This window comes from Peromyscus leucopus, chromosome 20 (assembly GCF_004664715.2).
Source record: "Peromyscus leucopus breed LL Stock chromosome 20, UCI_PerLeu_2.1, whole genome shotgun sequence".
Classification (NCBI taxonomy): Eukaryota; Metazoa; Chordata; class Mammalia; order Rodentia; family Cricetidae; genus Peromyscus; species Peromyscus leucopus.
Window position 1 is genome coordinate 49,717,244 of NC_051080.1, and position 18,994 is coordinate 49,736,237.

The 18,994-nt window shown below is 38.0% G+C and overlaps 1 protein-coding gene across 2 annotated transcripts in view; it reads right to left on the reverse strand.

The window, feature by feature from the left end:
• Positions 1–18,994, reverse strand: part of Angpt1 (angiopoietin 1) — a 247,086-nt gene that overhangs the window by 8,003 nt on the left and 220,089 nt on the right. For both annotated transcript variants that reach the window (XM_028879305.2, XM_028879306.2), the window contains exon 8: positions 5,814–5,944. In XM_028879305.2, the coding sequence (XP_028735138.1) occupies positions 5,814–5,944 (131 nt within the window). The remainder of the gene's footprint in view (positions 1–5,813; positions 5,945–18,994) is intronic.

An 18,994-nucleotide genomic window follows, 5' to 3' on the forward strand; every position in this document is an offset into this window, starting at 1 on the left:
AGCCTTTTCAGAAGTCTGTCTTCCTTCTCTAATCTCTCACTATATTCCCTCAGGCCAAGTGTGTGTGTGTGTGTGTGTGTGTGTGTGTGTGTGTGTGTGTGTGTGTGTGTGTGTGTATGTATGTATGTATGTATGTGTGTGTGTAGGTTTCTTTCTTTTCTTCTTTCTTCCAAAGATGAAAAGTTGTTTACTCTGGCCAGTAATAGTGAATTTATTTGAGTCTTGTATGTGTATTCTTATTGTCTTTCCCTCCTTTGGACTCCAGTTCACCTTTAAGCATGGTGAGTGAGGAAATGCTTGTGAAAGTAGTCTTTCAGCATTTGAATACAACCCCTTCATTCTCTTTGAATGCCTTTACTCCCAACAGAGGTAGTAGAAGCAATAGGGTGATGACCTTGGGGTTAAGTACATGTGTGCAGCTCAGACTTCTGACACCAGTTCTGTGAACACAGGCAAATGGCAAATGATCTAACTTTTCTCTATCTTGAATCTTGTGAAAGGAATTAATATTTTCCCTAATAAAAAGGGTTTGATAAGCTGCATCTGAATTATGAAATGCGGATCATTTAGAGTAATGCAAAAATTCTTCAAAACTGGATAAGTATTTGCTCTTTAGGGACTGCAACACAAATCAAGCTGTTTATTTAATTGTTTCTCACATGGAATCAGCTACCAGCCTGAGGCTGTAGCATTTTGCCATTGGTATAATTATGCTATGTGCAAAAAGGCTAACAGATTATAGTTCTACTTCACTCTACTCCAAACTCGTGAATGATTCTCTTTGTTATTTTTGAAACAAATATACTATGTACCAGAAAAATACAAATACAATGCTAAGCACTGAGTTTGGGGAGATCAAATTTATTTGAAAGTCAACAGCCTAAAAGTAAAACTTTTGCAATTTTGGAGGTCATTCTTCTTGGGTTTTGTGACCTTCGAGACTGGTACCAATTCTTGATTAGTTAGTCATCCTTTTGTTCCATGATTGTCTATTCAAATATTTATATGTAATCACATGCTCTACATATAACTTCATGCAAAAGGATCAATCACACTTTAATATTTTTAGGACTTTTTGCAGGATTATTTGTGGACATTGGTGAGTTTGAGGATCCTCTCACAGTCTCTGATAACATAGTCATTGAAACCAATGCTCGCTGAGCTCCTGTTGTGTGCCACAGGCTAACAGGATCTGGAGACACAGCAGTAGGTAGCACACAGTTAGAATGCAGGGGACTATGTGTGTGGGGTGTGTGTGTGTGTGTGTGTGTGTGTGTGTGTGTGTGTGTGTGTGTGTGGACTGGGCAGATACAGTTTGTACTAAATTTAAAAAGTGAGTTGAAATAAAAGTAATTCAATGTAGATTTTGTTCACTCAGCCTCAGATGATCCATGTGGGTCTTCTCATAACATTTAAACGTACAAAGTGAGGATTGCCACTCATCTGATAAAGCTTTGCCCAGCCCTTCCTAAAGTACTAAAAATGCCAACTTGACTCCATTTTCCCAAGGATCCTGTCACTTTCATGTCATTCACCACGTGAAGAAGCAGCTAGTGTTTTCGTTTGTCATTGTCAAGGTTAGAGCCCAAGCAGAGGAAGCATTTATCAACTCTGCTGCTAGCATCTGGTAAGACCCAGGACGTACTAAAAAAATTTATGTGGATGGCTTTAGCTGCTCTTTTAGGATGGAACTGAAAAATATCCCTTGTTAGCTTAAGAAAGCCTTGCCTGCCAGCTGACATGGTTTATGTGTGGGAAAAGAGGGCAGAGTTTCTACCGCAACAGATTCTTTCTGACGAAGGTTAGGTCACATTTTTACATAGCTTTTATATTATATACTAAATATGGAAATCATATTGAAGCAAAACTTAAATAAGGAAAGGGAAGTAAAATAAAACCACACTGATGGTTTTTTGTTGTTAGCAACTTCTAATAATTGCATTTTATTACGAACTTTTAGACAGAATTGTTTATATAATTATTTGATACTTTGATTGTATAAATAAAGCTTAGTAATTGAGGTTTACACTGACTTTTACAACTATTTATTTTGAAGATTCTTGATTTAGTACCAAGGACTATACTCTAGATGAAGATAAATTTACTTTGAAAGTGACTGTCTAATAGCAGTTCTTTATTTTCCTAGTGTTTGATTCAGTTTTTTGCACAACTATTATAAGTACAATAAATACAGACAAACAAAAGCGTGCACAGATAAGACATTGTATTGGCTTTGTCTTAATGTTAAGTAGTAGTTAAAACTAATCAGTTTTAATGAAACTGATCACTCTCTTTGAGTTTAAGAGTGCACGGAGAAGTCTCCTGATGGGCTAAGGAAGTGTTTGCTATCTCTTCATCAGTGCCTCCCACCTACTACAGACAGAGCTTCCCAGTACTGTCCTTTATATAGAGAGGAACCTATAGCGAAACTGAGAACAGTTCCTAAAGCCAATGGCAATCACACAGCACAGATATATGTGGCTTATAAGTCCTGCTGATAAGTCCCTCTAATTAGTTCTAACTTCAGAAGCTATTGCAGTAGAAATCTCTATGCTGCACTATTGATACTGAAATGTATTCACTGGTGAAATAAATATTTGTAATGATATATAAAATTATTCAGTATTTAAACTGGGTGGAAGAATTATTGGTTTCCTGTTAACATGAGAACAAGTCTACATGCTTATGAGCTGCTAAAAAACATTGTGCCGTCTGCTTCGGTGCATGCCAATGTACGATGCTGCCCCAGCTCATGGTGTGCCCCCTTTCAACTCAACAATGATGAGCACATGGATTATCACCTATGTGTTGCATTTGTTTTTCTTATTAGCTATAAAATGACTACATGGAAGAACAGAAACAGATAACCAGAAGAGAGGTTAATACTGTTTTTAACCCACCTACCCTACAGGAAAGATCATAACTCAATTCTTTAAAACAAAAGCCTTCTCTTTAGTTCTTGCAAATGTCTACAATGGGGAAGGTACTGGTCCATCCAGAAGTTCACTCTAATGACTGACTCCTGGAGGCTTGATCTAAAGTTTCTTCCTTGCTCCTTATAATTCTATCATAATTTATGTTTTGTCAATAAAACTGTTACAGTTCAAAACTACCTCATTCTTTGTGCATCATTTTTCTGACAACCTCTTTTTTTTTTAATTGAGATGGGCTCTAATCTACACAGTTCATTTATCTAGCAGTAGGTTAGTTTCTTAACCCATCGTTATTAAGTGTATGTTAAATTGGTAGGAAGCAGTAAGGATGTTAGGAGAGAGGAAGAAAGGCTCAAAACGCTCTGTTTTCCATCTCTGCTTTCAGCTGAGTTCACCTTCTGGCTTCCAGCCTTTAACCAATGAAAGTGACAATGCCACCACAGCCTTCGACTCTAACCCCTCCACGTCCTTAAAAAAATGCTCCAGGACAGTTAGCGAGCATTAAATCTTACTTCAACCTTGACACTCTTCAGCAGATGACAAAAACCACAAGTTCTTACTTTGAGACTGTGAAGGCTCTCGGTGCTTAAAAGAGACACTATCAAGCAGGAGTGAGTTCAGACACAATTTATAAAAGAAAAGGAAAGGAAAAGTCATCAGACAATGGAATGGTCTCATTTGGAAGGGATAATTTGATGAGGAACAGACAGTGGTGGGTAGTAGCTCTGTAGGACATACGTTCCAGGCCATGCTCCAGTGATTTGGATGGCCGTTGACATTCATGCCTATGATTTCCCGTTCTCAGCTCTCTACATTCCACAGCTTAGCTTTTCAGTGTGAATGGCTTTACAAGACCTGGCTTGTTTTAAAAGGATATTTGACAGGGTAGTGGTGTTTATTACAAAAACACATCTTAGACTATTCTAGCCCAAGCAATAAGTGGAGGTTTTCTCTTCCCAACGTGTGTGTTTCTTAGTGAGTGAGAAGCAAGTCCAAGAGTAATTACGGATGAAAGACATGTGAGACAGAAGTGAGATCCTAACTCTGAGCAGTGGTGGATTCTCAATAACCAAGAAGCGAATTCCCCTCTTGGTACCTTGTTTGCATTATCCTGATGGGAACACGGACACAGAGGACGCTCTTCTAAGGACACATTAGAAGCATCTCACTGTTGGGTGTTCAAGGACTGTAGTTATTTACTAGAAAAATGCATCTGTTAAAATACAAGTGGAGATTATGAAGTCTATTTCAACACTAAAACGGGCGCCAAACTGGAACATTCATGTCTTTGTATAATGTTAGTTATGGAACCAGAGAACTGATTGATGCAAGATACACCTGTGGCTACCACTTTAAAAGAATTCTGAGACTTGTAATGTTGCTTCTTAGATGTAGATCTCAGAGTTACACACATAGGTAACTTGTATATACTTGGTGATCTCAAATTGTGATGCCCAAGTGATGTATTCAGAACTGAAACATGATGGTGATTATAGTAGAAGCAGAGTCATGTCATGCTGTCCTGGGTACTAGGCTGATCTTACATTGAAATTTTATCACTGTGGGTAAAGTGGGTTTTAAGGATGTGATTTGATAATAATAGCAAGGCAGGAGGATGGCCAGAAAAGGCCTCCTCAAGGAAAGATTACTCTAAAACTTTTTTTATTTTTCTGTGTTCTGGTAATGTGTGACAGAAATGCCAACCTAAAAGTTCATTTTATTGGATTTAAAACTTGAGAGCAACTTCACGGATTAAAAAAATGAACATTCACCCACCATATGCTGCATTTTCCACTAAGTTCCTTATACATCACACTAGAGGAAGGACAGTTTCTCTACATACTAACATGGAAAAGATTTTTCTAGGTCACCCCAAAAGAATGTCAGAATGGTTGATGTCAGGGACCCCTATCCTTCTATTAAGAGACAGAATTACAATTTTGAAAAAAAAAAATGAGTCATTAATATAGAGGTTTCCTTCACAATTACCCCTTTCCTGAGGAAACCTGCACTACTCATGTTCTACATGGCTGGGTTTTAGGTTAGTGTTCCCTACTTCAGTCAATCACTGTAACAATTTCTGGAAGATTTTTGTATATGTGTACAGTGTTTTAATAGTTTACATTTTTTCTTTAAACCAACAATTAGGTAAGTACAAAGGAATTTTAACATGCAAAGCTCAGAATTCCTCTAGAGAAGAGATCAGTACAACTTGCTATGATGGAAGAGAAACAGAAAATAAAAGAAAAAGAACATATCTGGACCTAAGAGGAGCCGTTTTGCCTACCAGAGCCTGAGCTTTACAGTTATTTTAGTAGCAAATTGAAGTTTCACTTTGAAACACTCAAAATGCTGGAAAAGATTTGGAATGGTAAAAATGTATATAGTGATACAATGCTATTTAATAGTGTTTGCTGTAGCAGATAAAATATTTTTCAAAGCCCTGGCAAAGCTGGTCTGAGTATATAACTTTAGGTTTAAATATATCTCTTCATTTTATACTGTTTCTATATGAAAATGCATCAGTCAGACTGACTGCATAATTGTAAAGCATTTGAACAGAAGTAATGTTCTATATACCATTAAGAGCAACCTAGAGATTCTCTTAAACGTAGAGTACCTGGTACTTCAAGGATTCAGAGAATTCACTTAGAATGGAGCTTAGGACATTCCTATCACAGATGAAGGGGGAGACAAGCTTAAGGAATGTCAGCAATGCCCTGCACAAGAACAGGGTAAACCCCTGTGCAGAGCTAACTGATCTCTAGGGACTTGATCCTCAGTTTCCTGACCTGGAGATCAAGCCCTTTTCTCAGGGATAAGAAATCCCCAACTTCAAACCAACAAATGCAAGCTCAGGGCAAGGCCGCTGGGACTCACCTCCTGTTAGCATGAGGGCGCATTTGCACATACAGTTGTCGTTATCCGCATCCTTCGTGCTGAAATCAGCCCCGTGAAGGATCAGGCTGCTCTGTTTGCCTGCTGTCCCCGTGTGACCCTTTAAATATAACCTGCAGTTAAACAAAAAGAAAGATCAGCCACTTGACCCAACAGCATAACCTAGACGACGATCTGTTGAATGTTTAACTTCTTCTTCCTCCTTTCTTTGAACTCAGTCCTTCCAACAAATCACTTTCTGAACCCAAAGTCAAAAGATAAAAGAAGGAGAGAGGGAGTTAGAGAGGGAGCGAGGAGGGTGAGAGCGACAGAGATTATAGATATGTGTATGGGGGTGGGGCAGGAGCTCCAAATTATGAGTGGGTAAAATTCCGTGGGGCTCAAGCTTGATGTTTACTAATGTTGTGCCTACAGGAGCCCATTTGTTCTCTGATAATGCAGGACTCACAAAAAGAAATAGAATTTATTCTTACAGTTACTAGTTTCCAAATAGAAATCCCCCTTATTCTGTCAGTGCAGCAGACTATTTCATTAATACCTCATACAGATATTACACTAAACTTTTTAATATGAATGCAACTACTGTTACTGAGTCTCAATGACAAAGACTCATAGAAAAGATGAAGGTGACCCCAACCGGCAAGTAGCACCCTCAAAACAAATGTTTGCTAAGCGTACACTGTGTATCTCACTTTCTATGGCTCCTTAGGCCTTTTGACTTAGGTCACATGAACTAATCTGTACCTGAGATATTTCTTTCTATTAGTTTACTAAAAAACTATGTTCAAAGCCCCAGCAGTTGCTTAATCTTAAAACTGACACTATTTAAAGAACCCAACTTACTCTCTAGAAACATTTCTTACATATATTGTTCAATAACTTAGATCAATGACTTTCTAATGAAATGTATACAGCAAATAATCAGACTCTTTGATTAAAGGACTGGTCAACAGGCCTCCAAAAATTGAATTTTTCAGTGATCATCTATGACTACTACAGATCTGCGGCCAATCTATGGATGCCACATGGGAACCATGGGAAATCACAGAAGGTGTCAGGTCAGCTTCCTATCTAGTTGTTATCCTCTTTCTTGTCACCCCTTTCACTTCCTGGTCAATGAGAGCTTGCCCAGGTCCTTCAGTTTCTTCCTGGGGCTCTGAGCATCTGGGCTGCAGTGATTACCATCAGCTGTTTGGTACTTGTGGCTTTCTCCTGTAGGCAGAATTTTCTCTCCTGCCTGTCTGTTCCCAAATACTCAGCAGCCGCTTCCCAAATGATTGATTTAGAGGATTAGTATTACTTATAAATGTTTGGCCGATAACTCAGGCTTATTACTAACCAGCTCTTACATTGAAATTAACCCATAATTCTTATCTATATTTAGCCACCTGGCTTGGTACCTTTTCTCAGTGTGGCATACTCATCTTGCTTCCTCTGCAACTGACTCTTCACTCCTGCCTCTGCCCTTTCTCTTCCCAGAATTCTCCTAATGTGGTCACCCCACCTATTCTTTCTGCCTGGTGACTGGCCAACCAGTGTTTTATAAAACCCATTCCAGTGATATATCTTTACAGTGTGCAAGAGCATTATCCCACAGCATTCTCCCTTCCTCTCTATCAGTGTAGATTCTCACCAACATCATTTAGCAAAGTTTTCAAACTGTTTCTGTCTCCATTTCTGTGAGTAGTACCCACACATGGTCAGTGGTAGTTAATATCTACATGTGTAACAGTCTCCTAGAATCTGGACCAGCTCTGGCAAGATATTAAGTGGTAGTAATAAAGGTCAAATAAAATTTGGAGAAATACAAATACATGTGACTTGTGTTTGCACCTAGATATTTGTATGATGTAATATTTTCTCATTATTTAGCAATGTTTACTAATTTTTGTTTTAGGGAATAATAGTACTGTTTCATGTTTTGAGGTTTTTTTTTTGGTTCTTTTGTTTGTTTGTTTATTTATTTACTCTTGATTTTGTAGATTTTAAGCCAGAGTAAAACATACGATTAACAGTAATTCAGTCCGGCTGGTGTCAGTGGCTAATAGAATTTCCAGTTCAGAGTGGCATACAGAGCTTCTAACCCTGCTTTTCTGATACTGAATGGTCACATATATGCTTCTGTTTTCAGACCTGAGAAGCAGGATAAATGTCCCAAGTGCTAATGCAGGAAAGAGACCCAATCCCTATTTTTTTCCTAGCAGTTTTATTCACAATCATTGAAAACTATAAGCAAAAAAGACATCTTCCAATAGATGAGTGAATGAAAAATTATTAACCTCAAAGAGATTTGTGTTCTAATAAAAAGGAGAATGGGAGCGAGATCACAAGCACTACAGCAGCATTAATGGTGTATTGCTGAGTAAAAATAAGCCAGTCCCTAAACTACCTGCACTGCCCTCGATATTTCATTTTTTAAAATTCAAATTAATTTTATTAATTAATTAAATTAAATTAATAACATTTATTTTACATACCAACCACAGTTTCTCCTCCCCCCCCCTCAGCGTTCCTGCTCCACCCCGACTCCCAATCTACCTCCTTCCCTTCCACTCCTCCTTGGTCTCCATTCAGAAAGTGACAAGATTCCCAGGGGCTTGAACAAAGTGTGGCATATCAAGTTGAGGCAGGACCAAGTTCTTTGTCTTGAATCAAGGCTAGGCAAGGTTCCTAAAAGGCAGCATAGTGCCAGGGACAGGTCCCGATCTCACTGCTAGGAGCCTTACAAAGAGACCACGGTACACAAGTGTGACACAAATGCAGAGGGCCTAGGTCAGTCCCTTGGAGGCCCCCTAACTCATGGTCCAGAGTCCATGAGATCCCACCAGCTCAGGTCAGCTGTCTCTCTGAGTTCCCCCATCATGACCCACCCTGGCTAGTACAATCCCTCCTCTTTTTCTTCAGAAAGACTCCCAGAGCTCGGTCCAGTGCTTGGCTGTAGATCTCTGCATCTGTTTCCACCAGTTACAGGATAAAGGTTCCCTGATGACAATTACGGTAGTTACCAATCCGATTACAGTAGATGGCCAGTTCAAGCACCTCTCTACTGTTGCTCGGACTCTTAGCTGGGGTCATCCTTTTTGATTCCTGGGGGGTTTCCCTGACACCAGGTTTCTTTATAACTTCAAAATGCCCCCCCCATCAAAACATCTCTTTCACTACTTCACCCTCCATCCCACCTCCAATCTGCCTCCCACACCCAGCCTGTCCATCCTATCTGTTCCCTCAAGTTCCCACTCCTCCATACTCCCTCCCCTACTCACATATTATGAATGCTTAGTCTTTTTCCTTGTTTTGCCTTCCCAATAGGAAATATTATCTATGTTAAGTATATTTGTAATGTCTAAATACATCCCTATAAGAATTTCAAACAGTGATTATTTCATAGCCATATTTCCTTTCTCTATTTCTCTCTCCTTTAAAGATTTATTTCTTTTTTTCTTATGTGCATGAGTGTTTTGCTTGCATGCATGTCTGTGGCATCACATTTGTGTCTGGTACCTAGGAGGCCAGAAGAGGGCATCAGATCCCTTGTAAATGGAGTTATTAACAGTTCTGAATCACCATTTGGGTGCTGGGAATCAAACCCAGGTCTTCTGCAAGAGCAGTGAATCCTCATAACTGTTGAGCCACCTCTCCAGCTCTTTGTCTCTTTTTTCAGAACAAAACATCATTGCCCATTTTGTGCCCTTTAAAATAATTTCTCCTCATGCATGAATGAAAATGGAAAGGACATTGCACTTTACACATGTCTTTACAACATGAATTTGGGGTACTGTTTTACTACCATCTTCTCAGCCATCACATACTCTTCTTCTCCGGCATCACGTGGAAGCCGTGGTCTAAATGTATCACAGTTATAATACATTTTCGAGTGCCTTTATGTCTCTCAATATGAATGCAGGAATAAATATGTGCTGAAGTGAGAATATCTCTAACATCTACTATCGCTGATATAATATATATCCCTGTGAGGGAATATTTATGTCCTTTGCCAGGCTCATTTCCTTTTAATCTTCCCACTTCTTTTCTGTCTCAGTTTTTTCAGTTTTCCAAAATACAAAACCACGTTCAACATAGTATGTGCACAGATCAAGGAAGAAAGGCTATATCTATTTCCTGTTAGTTCTTCTGTTTATTAGTAAATGACTTATTTGTATTGTGTGCACAGCCATGGAGATTAGGAAACTAACTCAAAGTAAAATTATGTGTAAATTCTTCAGTTAACATTCTTTATTGTAAAAGAAAAGAGTATAATAAGGTAAATATTTTCTCAAGGTGCTAGTCAAATTACAAATTATTTAAACAAGGTAGATGAGCCATAGAGGCACAATAAAAATATCAGTGCAATGGTCGGAGTGATTTTAAAGTAGAGGGGGGCTGGGAAGATGGTCGGTCCAGTGGGCAAAGGTAGTTCCCATGAAGATGTAGGACCTGAATTAGAATGTCCACACAGGACAAAGCATAGCAGTGTTGTCCATCATCTGAGAACTGCTCCAGTGCCATGAGAGAGAGAGAGAAGTACCAGAAGCTCTCAGGTATGTAGAGCTGCGTGTTGTAGACAGAAATGAGTGAAAAGACAGGTGTCTCAAACATGGTGGAAGGCAGGTACTGACACCCAAGGTTGCCTTCTGATCTCCACACATTCATGCCTTTACTCACACACATAAACATTCAGGAACACATCATGTATACACTTGTAGAAGACATTTTAAGAAATAGAGGAAACCATTATTTTGAGTATAATGGATTTGTCACTGATTGCAATGAGATGCATTGGTAATGTACCTGATGTGGTTCTCCATGACAATGTCCTTAGTATGTTACAGAGGGGCAGCTCATGATGTGAGAAAAAAAACTTGCTTTGATACCCATTCTCTTTCATTGGGAAACAGAGGTAAAATTTTATAAAATTAACATTTTTCCAACATTTTAAAAAGAACTTTGCAAATAAGAACAGCTGTGAGTCTGTGGAGTCCTACAGAGACCCCAGAGAAACCCAGGTCAAGGAACAGCCTCTTTCCAGGAACTCATTCTGTCTTCACTGTTATGAAGGCATTAGAGTCACAGTTGTTGACCAAAAATCAACATCCACAGGTGACTAATTGCTACAGGTAAATAAGACTGGCCACTGATTAATGCCAAGTATTATTTTTGTAATTATATAAGGAAACTTCTTTGAATTGAGGCTCAAAAGATCATCTACCTTTCTTTTGAATTGTGGGTGTGGCCAAGATTTTTAATTCTTACATATAAAGAGGTACTTCTGCCTTTCTCTATTCAGCTAAGTTGTTGCAATTGGACCTTTTTCACTTTATAAAATAAAAGTCAAGACTCTCTTAGCAGTTGATTCTGGTGAAATGGAACCTGAAGTGTGAGCCATTGGGGATGAAGCTTCTTCTGAAACAACTCTGTGGGAATCCTAAGAACTTATCATTTGTCCAGCTAGGGAAGAAGAGGCTGACCTGAAGGATGATGTGTTAGTAGATTAAAATAAAATGCTTTTCTACAGCAAAACATTTAAAGGGACAGAAATAAGGAAGCAGGAAAGGGTGGGGGTGGGGCACTCAACGGCAAAGAAAGATACTCCAAAGGAGACAATCTGATGTGAACAAAGACCCATGTGAAAGACTGTTATGGTTTGCATCTTTATTTTTTTCTCTAAGAAAAAAAAAGTTTGTGAGTATAACAATGCTAGTCACTGTAAACTATACAAACATTTGAATTTTTTTCCAATTACTATGTAATAGGAAAATGAGTCCAAAGGGTATACACTAAAATTAGTCACAGCTCTCCACATATCAGTATGAAAAGTATAGTTACTCCCTTCAGGTTCAGAAATTTCAACAAGTGGAAAGTCTTTTCTCTCCATCATGTGGATCCTGAATGCTGTGGGATGGTCTGTATGTCAAATTTCTCTGATTGGTCAATAAATAAAACACTGATTGGCCAGTGGCTAGGCAGGAAGTATAGGCGGGACTAACAGAGAGGAGAAAAGAACAGGAAGGCAGAAGGAGTCACTGCCAGCCGGGGCCATGACAAGTAGCATGTGAAGATGCCGGTAAGCCATGAGCCACGTGGCAAGGTACAGATTTATGGAAATGGATTAATTTAAGCTGTAAGAACAGTTAGTAAGAAGCCTGCCACGGCCATACAGTTTGTAAGCAATATAAGTCTCTGTGTTTACTTTGTTGGGTCTGAGCGGCTGTGGGACTGGCAGGTGACAAAGATTTGTCCTGACTGAGGGCAAGGCAGGAAAACTCAAGCAACACCCGAAGATACAACTTATCAGTCTTGGTAGCAATCTCACTTTCTTTTCCTTGTCCCAGGTGTCCCAGTTCCATAAATCTTGTTTCTCACTAATTTTATCTACTAAAGAGACTTTCATTTCTTCCATTTTTTTTCACTCTGTTTTCAGGATACCAAGAGTCTTTTTCATCATCCAAAGGAAAATGAGTTATATATATGTATGACAAATCAAAGGCTGACCTTGAATCTTAAACAACAAATGGAGTCTGAAGTATCAAACCCTAAGGCCCTAGGTACTTACAAGCTTAGCACATTTTTATTTTTGCTTCAAGGTCTCTCTCCCTGTCAACAAATGAAAGTAATTTGTCTTTCTTACAGTTACTTGAAAAAAAAAAAAATCACAGATAACACTACCTCTACCCACACACACTGGTATTTTTTCAGAGCCTGGTAGCAGTGACTTAATCAGACTGAGTTTCTCAATAGAGCCATGACACTAGAGCTGTGGCCAAGGATTGCTTCTGGTTTAACATCCTTACCCCTAATGAAAGGGCAAGGTATCATCAGCAAGGAAGGCTGTTAGAATAGGCTACAGCATCATCACTGAGAGATACAGGTAACATGTTTTGCTAAAAATAATGACAACATTTCTCTTGATGATTTTCATAGAAAGAAAACAGTTTTGGTTTTATTTCAAACTTCTGAAAAGAAAACACATCATTTTTAAAGTTTTTTTATTTTTTGAATTATAATATAATGAAATTATTTCCCCCTCTCTTTTCTCATTACAAATTCTCCCATATACATCTTGCTTGCTTTCAAATTCATGACTTCTCCTTGTCCTAATTGTTATTACATGTATGTGTGTTTGTGTGTGTGCACATTCCTAAATACATAAATATAACCTGCTCAATGTGTACAATGTTACTTCTCTCTCTCTCTCTCTGTGTGTGTGTGTGTGTGTGTGTGTGTGTGTGTGTGTGCGCGCGCGCGCGCGCGCTCTCCCTGGGGGAAGACTATTTCTCCTGCTCTTAGATGAAATTTCTTAGATGCCTGTAGTTCTGTGTGTAGTGTTGAAGCTACTGGTCTTTCACCATCCGTGTTAGCATATTTACTGGTGCCCTCCTTGTTCAGGTAATTTTTAGACAGTGGTATTGGTGAAACTTCATGGGTGTAGATACTCTGACATTTCTAGGAGACACAATTTATCAGAAAACTCTCTTTTCCTATGGCTCTTACAATTTTCCTGGTCCTTCTTCCTCAATGATCCTTGAGCCTTGAGCACAAGAGTTGTGTTATAGATGTATCAGCTGAGACTGAGATACACAACTCTGCATTTTGATTGATTATAATTTCTGTGGTGGTCTTTATCTATTGCAAAGAGAAATTTCCTTAATGAGGACCAAAGACCATAGGTATATGGGCCAATGCCAGCCATAAGTCTGAGAAAGGATTAATATCTAAAACATATAAAGAATTTTTAAAAATAGTCGAAACACAAATGATCTATTCAAAAATGGATCTGTGTCTTGAATAGAGAGCTCTCAATAGAAAAAAATGGCTTAGAAATATTTCAGAAATATTCATCATTCTTAAAAATTAAGGAAATATAGCCAGTTGGTGGTGATACACGCCTTTAATTCCAGCATTCAGGAGGCAGAGCCAGGTTGATCTCTATGAGTTAGAGGCCAGCCTGGTCTACAGAACGAGATCTAGGACATGCACAAAAACTATACAGAGAAACCCTGTCTCGGAAAAAAAATAAATAAATAAAAAAAATAAAAAAAAACAAGAACAAAAACAAAACAACAAAAAAATTAAGGAAATGCAATTCAAAACAACTTTGAGATTTCATTTACCTCAATCAGAATGGCAAAGATCACCAAAACAGCTGAAAACAAATACTAGAAGAGAAATGGCAACAAAACAAACAAACAAAAAACCAAAATCAAAAACTTCATTCACTGTTGATGACAGGAATTCAAATTGGTGGAGCCACTCTGGAAATCAGTATGGAGAATCCTCATAAAACTTAATTTAAAAGAAAAAATCTACCATATGACCAAGCTATACCACTCCCAGATATATGCCCAAAGGAATTGACATCCTCCACAGATAATGGTTTAGCCATGTTCATTGGTGTTCTATTCATGACAGATTGGAAATAAAAGCAACATGCAAGTCCTTCAACTGGCTACTAGATAATGAAAATATTGCATACATATATGAGCTATAAAATACTATTCCACAATAAAAAAGAAAAAAGAAAAAGAAAAAAAAGAAGCTGAAATGATGAACTTTGTAGGTAAATGGATAGAACTACAAAAGGATCATATTCAGTGAGGTAACCCAGACCCAGAAAGACAAATCACACAGTCTCTCATCTAGCCCCAAATCTTCAGATGTGAGTTAATAACCTGGGGTGATTCCAGAAACCAGTAAAGCAGAAAAGGATCACTTATAAAGGGTGGTAAAGCAATAGAAGACAATAACAGGGCACTCGTGATCTTAAGGGGACAGTGGTCTCTCTCTCTCTCTCTCTCTCTCTCTCTCTCTCTCTCTCTCTCTCTCACACACACACACACACACACACACACACACACAGAGGCTCTAATTAGGGAGAGAGGATGAAGATAAATATAGAAGAGAGAGGAGGGTAAAATAATATTAAGAATGTCTGAAAAAAAGTCATAAGGAATCATATGATTTCCCTAAAGTACTTAAAATACACATAAGCTTGGTGTATAAATATATGTCTATAATTTAAATAAAAATTTCCCATCTGGGTTCACAATGCACCCTCCAAGACCCAAAGAGTGTCTAACAACCTCCCAACACCAGGTATGAGAAGCCCTATTTTAAATTTTTGTTCAGGGGAGTCCAAGAAACTCCTAAAGCATGATAGGTTATTACTTTGCCCTTGGTTGCCCCACTCCCCTCCAGGAAATGGAAGACAAGTCCAGTTGATGAAGACACCATGTACTTCAGATACAGGGCCCAGACACACCTGATCTAGAACTGACCTAAAAGCCTTTCTTCCTGAGGACTAGCTTTCATGGTGCTGGAATATGCCATGCAAGCTGCCAAGGGAGGGAGCAAAGAGTCCAGCCTGGCTACAATGCCTATGAACTACATAGCAATGGCCAACATGGCACGATAACCCTAAGGGTACAATAGTGGTGTTAGTACCTTGTGGTAACCAACAGTTCTCTAATTGAACTTAAGACATGCTGAACAAGAGGGAAATCATGCCTAATACTGGAAACCTAACCAGCTATCCAGGGCCAATGAAGTTATGGATCTTGGAGGAAAACCTAAAGCTACTACTTTACTAAGCCAGCAAAATACCTAATAATATTCTGTATATTTATCCTTATTTCCATGGGCATTTCTTTTTTGACATTATGAAGAAGTCTTGGGGAGTTATACAAATGATGAATATCAAAGGACTAAGTTTTATAAATGAAAGAATTTGTTGCCAAAGTTTGATAGAGATTAATGTTTTGGAAGAGGGGTATGGGGAGGTTTCCAACAAGCCTTGTGAAATTCGAGTATAACTGTGTTTGAGGGTTGTCTATCAAGGAAAGAGAAGAAAGAATAAATTCCTTCAGTTAATTGAGTGTGTTGCAGGCATCATTTATTCAGTGATATCAAAAATCTTAGTACCTTTCCATCCCTTTTCTTCATTTGAAACTAAAAATACTCTTCATTTTTACAAAATAAGAATAAATTAGTTCTAGTTAAATGACATTTTTAATTATTTCTATAATGACATTTCAATGTAACATTTTATTCATTCATCCAAAATTATTCAGAAGGCATTCAATTATACAACCTACGCTAGTACACCACCAGAGATCTACGGAAGCATGGCCACAGTTAGGTTTGACATGGGTGCTGGGGATCTGAAGTCAGGTCCTCATCCTTGCCCAGCAAGCAAATTTCCCACTAAGTCCACAAACCCCCTTCTCATTAAACTCTCATTACACAGATAAATGGCTTACTACTCCCAATGTAATATTATATATATATATATATATATATATATATATATATATATATATATGCCTCATCTGCTTGACTAGACTGAAAATTTTTAGTTCTTTATGAACTCTTATATCTCCCACACATAACTGTTTATTGAGTCAGTATGAACTAAGATTTCAGATTGCTTGGAGGTTAAATTTTAGTCATCTCAAGAGATAGTCTATATGCTGTAACACCCTAACTCGAATAACATAATTATCTTTTAGAATTCAAAGTCCAAGGGCATTATGTTCATGATTTGACATTTAGCCAATATTAATGATCTAATGGTTTGTTCACATTGTATTTGGGCACTGCTTTAATGAGTATAGATTTGAGCTATGGCTGCCAACAAAGAAAGACTGAAAAAAAAATAACTCATAAAACACCCCACTAAAATGACTACTTCAGCCCAAATGAGAGATGAAAGCATCAAATTTTATGAAGAGACCTATATCATATACAAATGCCCATGCAATTGGATAATTTCCTTTGGAACCCAGGCATTAAATTTTTGAACCTGTTCCAACAGCTTCATACTCTGTTAAAGAACAGAAGTTTTGTTTGTTGGTCTTGAATCTTGGGATAGTCATCTCTGCTGGAGAAAGCTCCGTAAGCCTCCTGCAATACTTTCTTACACATTGGAGAAATAGTTTGACCAAATGCTCCAAAAGTGACATGAGCACTTAGTTGTTCCCAAAAGCCTATCAATGCATTTGTGAGAAAATGGTAAGAAAAGGTATGAAGCAATCAGTGAACAATATTCAGGAGAGATAGTGGTCTGATGATGATCAACATCTACAGATACAAATCTGTAAGTAGAAGCAAAAATTGAAAAGAAGATTGGGAGGAAAAGCGTGTGTGAGTAGGAAGATTAGAACAACTGATAGTGTGCACTTTGACTAGTTAAGAGTTAAGTATATGAGAACAATTTATAGATACCAGAGGGAAATAAGGATCAAGCACATATAAGCAGTACAGTACAAAATAAGTAAAAATTGAAAAAAATCCAAACTACCAATAAAATCATAGATTGAAAGTATTATTTCTGTCTTCTCACCCACATCCAGAAAATAAGTAAATAAATAAACAAACCATTAGCTTCCAGAGAGTGAGACTGTGTCTCATGGTACCTCAGGAAACATGAATTAAAGTTAATGACTGAATCTAAATTAAACAAATATGCTTTGATAGACACGTGTCTAGAGTAAAATTTGTAAATATAGTGAGATAGAGACATGATCTATTAATACATTTCTGGGAGGGAAGTGAAGTGGAGAAGTCACAGATGGAAAGGATCAATTTTCTTTCAGGTCCACACTGTTTTATATTATTTGAAAGAGCCAATAAAATACTAGGTTTAAAGAACAGGCAACTGAAGAGTAGATGTTTGGACAGACTACCTAGTGTAAGGTCAATATTTTGACACACAGAGGCTGAAGAATATTCATTCAAACATCTATTCTTTAATCAGTTAAAGTTCCAGTCCTTCAAGAACCCTTAGTTTTCTTTTGCTGTTTAATTGAGTACTTTGTGTAGTGATGAGATTAGACACACATATAGGAGAGAGAGGAGGAGAGGGAAGGAGAGAGAGAGAGAGAGAGAGAGAGAGAGAGAGAGAGAGAGAATTTTTGTGAGTTTTAAAGAAATGAAATCTATTTTCCAAAGTTCAGAAAAATACAGTTATAATTATCTGCTATCAGTTCAAAAGAAAACAAACTCAAACAAACAAACAAAAATAGTTCTTCTAGTGCATCTTGCCCTTTCTAGTAATACGTCACAAAATTTGAGGGTCAAGATGAATTATATGGCATAACATCCCTACAAAACATAAACAGTTCTTTAAAGTGTATTTCAACTCCCATGAGGCTTTATGTGACTAACAAAGTCAACTCTAGATGAATGGCTCCCTAGCTGGGCCCTCTTTCAGTGTGTAAAATCCCAGGTCCATAGCCATCTCAAAAAACTTATGGATTTTTTTCTTTTACCAGAATATAACTTAGAACATTGTAAAATCTGAGAATCTCAATAGGTGTTTTGTAGTATACAAAATCTGAGGGAAGCCGATATATTCTCATTGTTGTTTCTATTTAGAGAACAGTGAGAAAATTCCTTTCCAGCATCTTCTAGACTGAGGACAGAGTGGAGTGGTTATGATGCTAAAAATCATTGAGAGGCATTGTGTGAGGTTTGCTGCAGGGGGAAATACTTTCTCTTCTTGTGCTTGATGGAATGTTACAACAAGGTCTGCAATTAGGAAGCCAGTGTGGATAAGCAGATTCTTCTGTAGACCAAAACCAACCCTGTGTTTACTTCTCTTCACAATTAGTATAATTCCCTACTCTTCAGCATGGATTAAGGTTTTCTGTTATCTGTAGTACAGTGAACCCCCACTTTGGAGATGGTGGCTGTTCTTTAAATGAGGCATGCCCTTTCCTACCTCTGTTTTTTGTCCACATACTTACTGGAATTCTTACTGGAATCCCAAGCTCCCTCCTCCTCTTCCACCATCTTTCATGCTTGCCTCACACACACACATATTCACATTTTCATAAAGCACCTGGGATTTCCTCAAGGAAGTCTTTCCACAATCTTCCTTAACTTCTTCCAACATGCCTCATCTATCATCAATCTCAGCAGAATTGATCTCTTATCTTTAGTGCCCAACTATAATCTCAATCAGGTTCTTAACCAGGGACTGAGCGTGGAACTAAATCACAAATAGATGCAAGTGAAATTTTAGTTTCTTCCTTATTTTGGGGAAGAAAGCCTACAATTCATTTTTGCTGGCGAAGCTGTGAATATTTTGATCTGATTGACTGATAAATAAAACACTGATTGGCCAGTAGCCAAGCAGGAAGTATAGTGTAGGCAAGATGAGGAGAAAG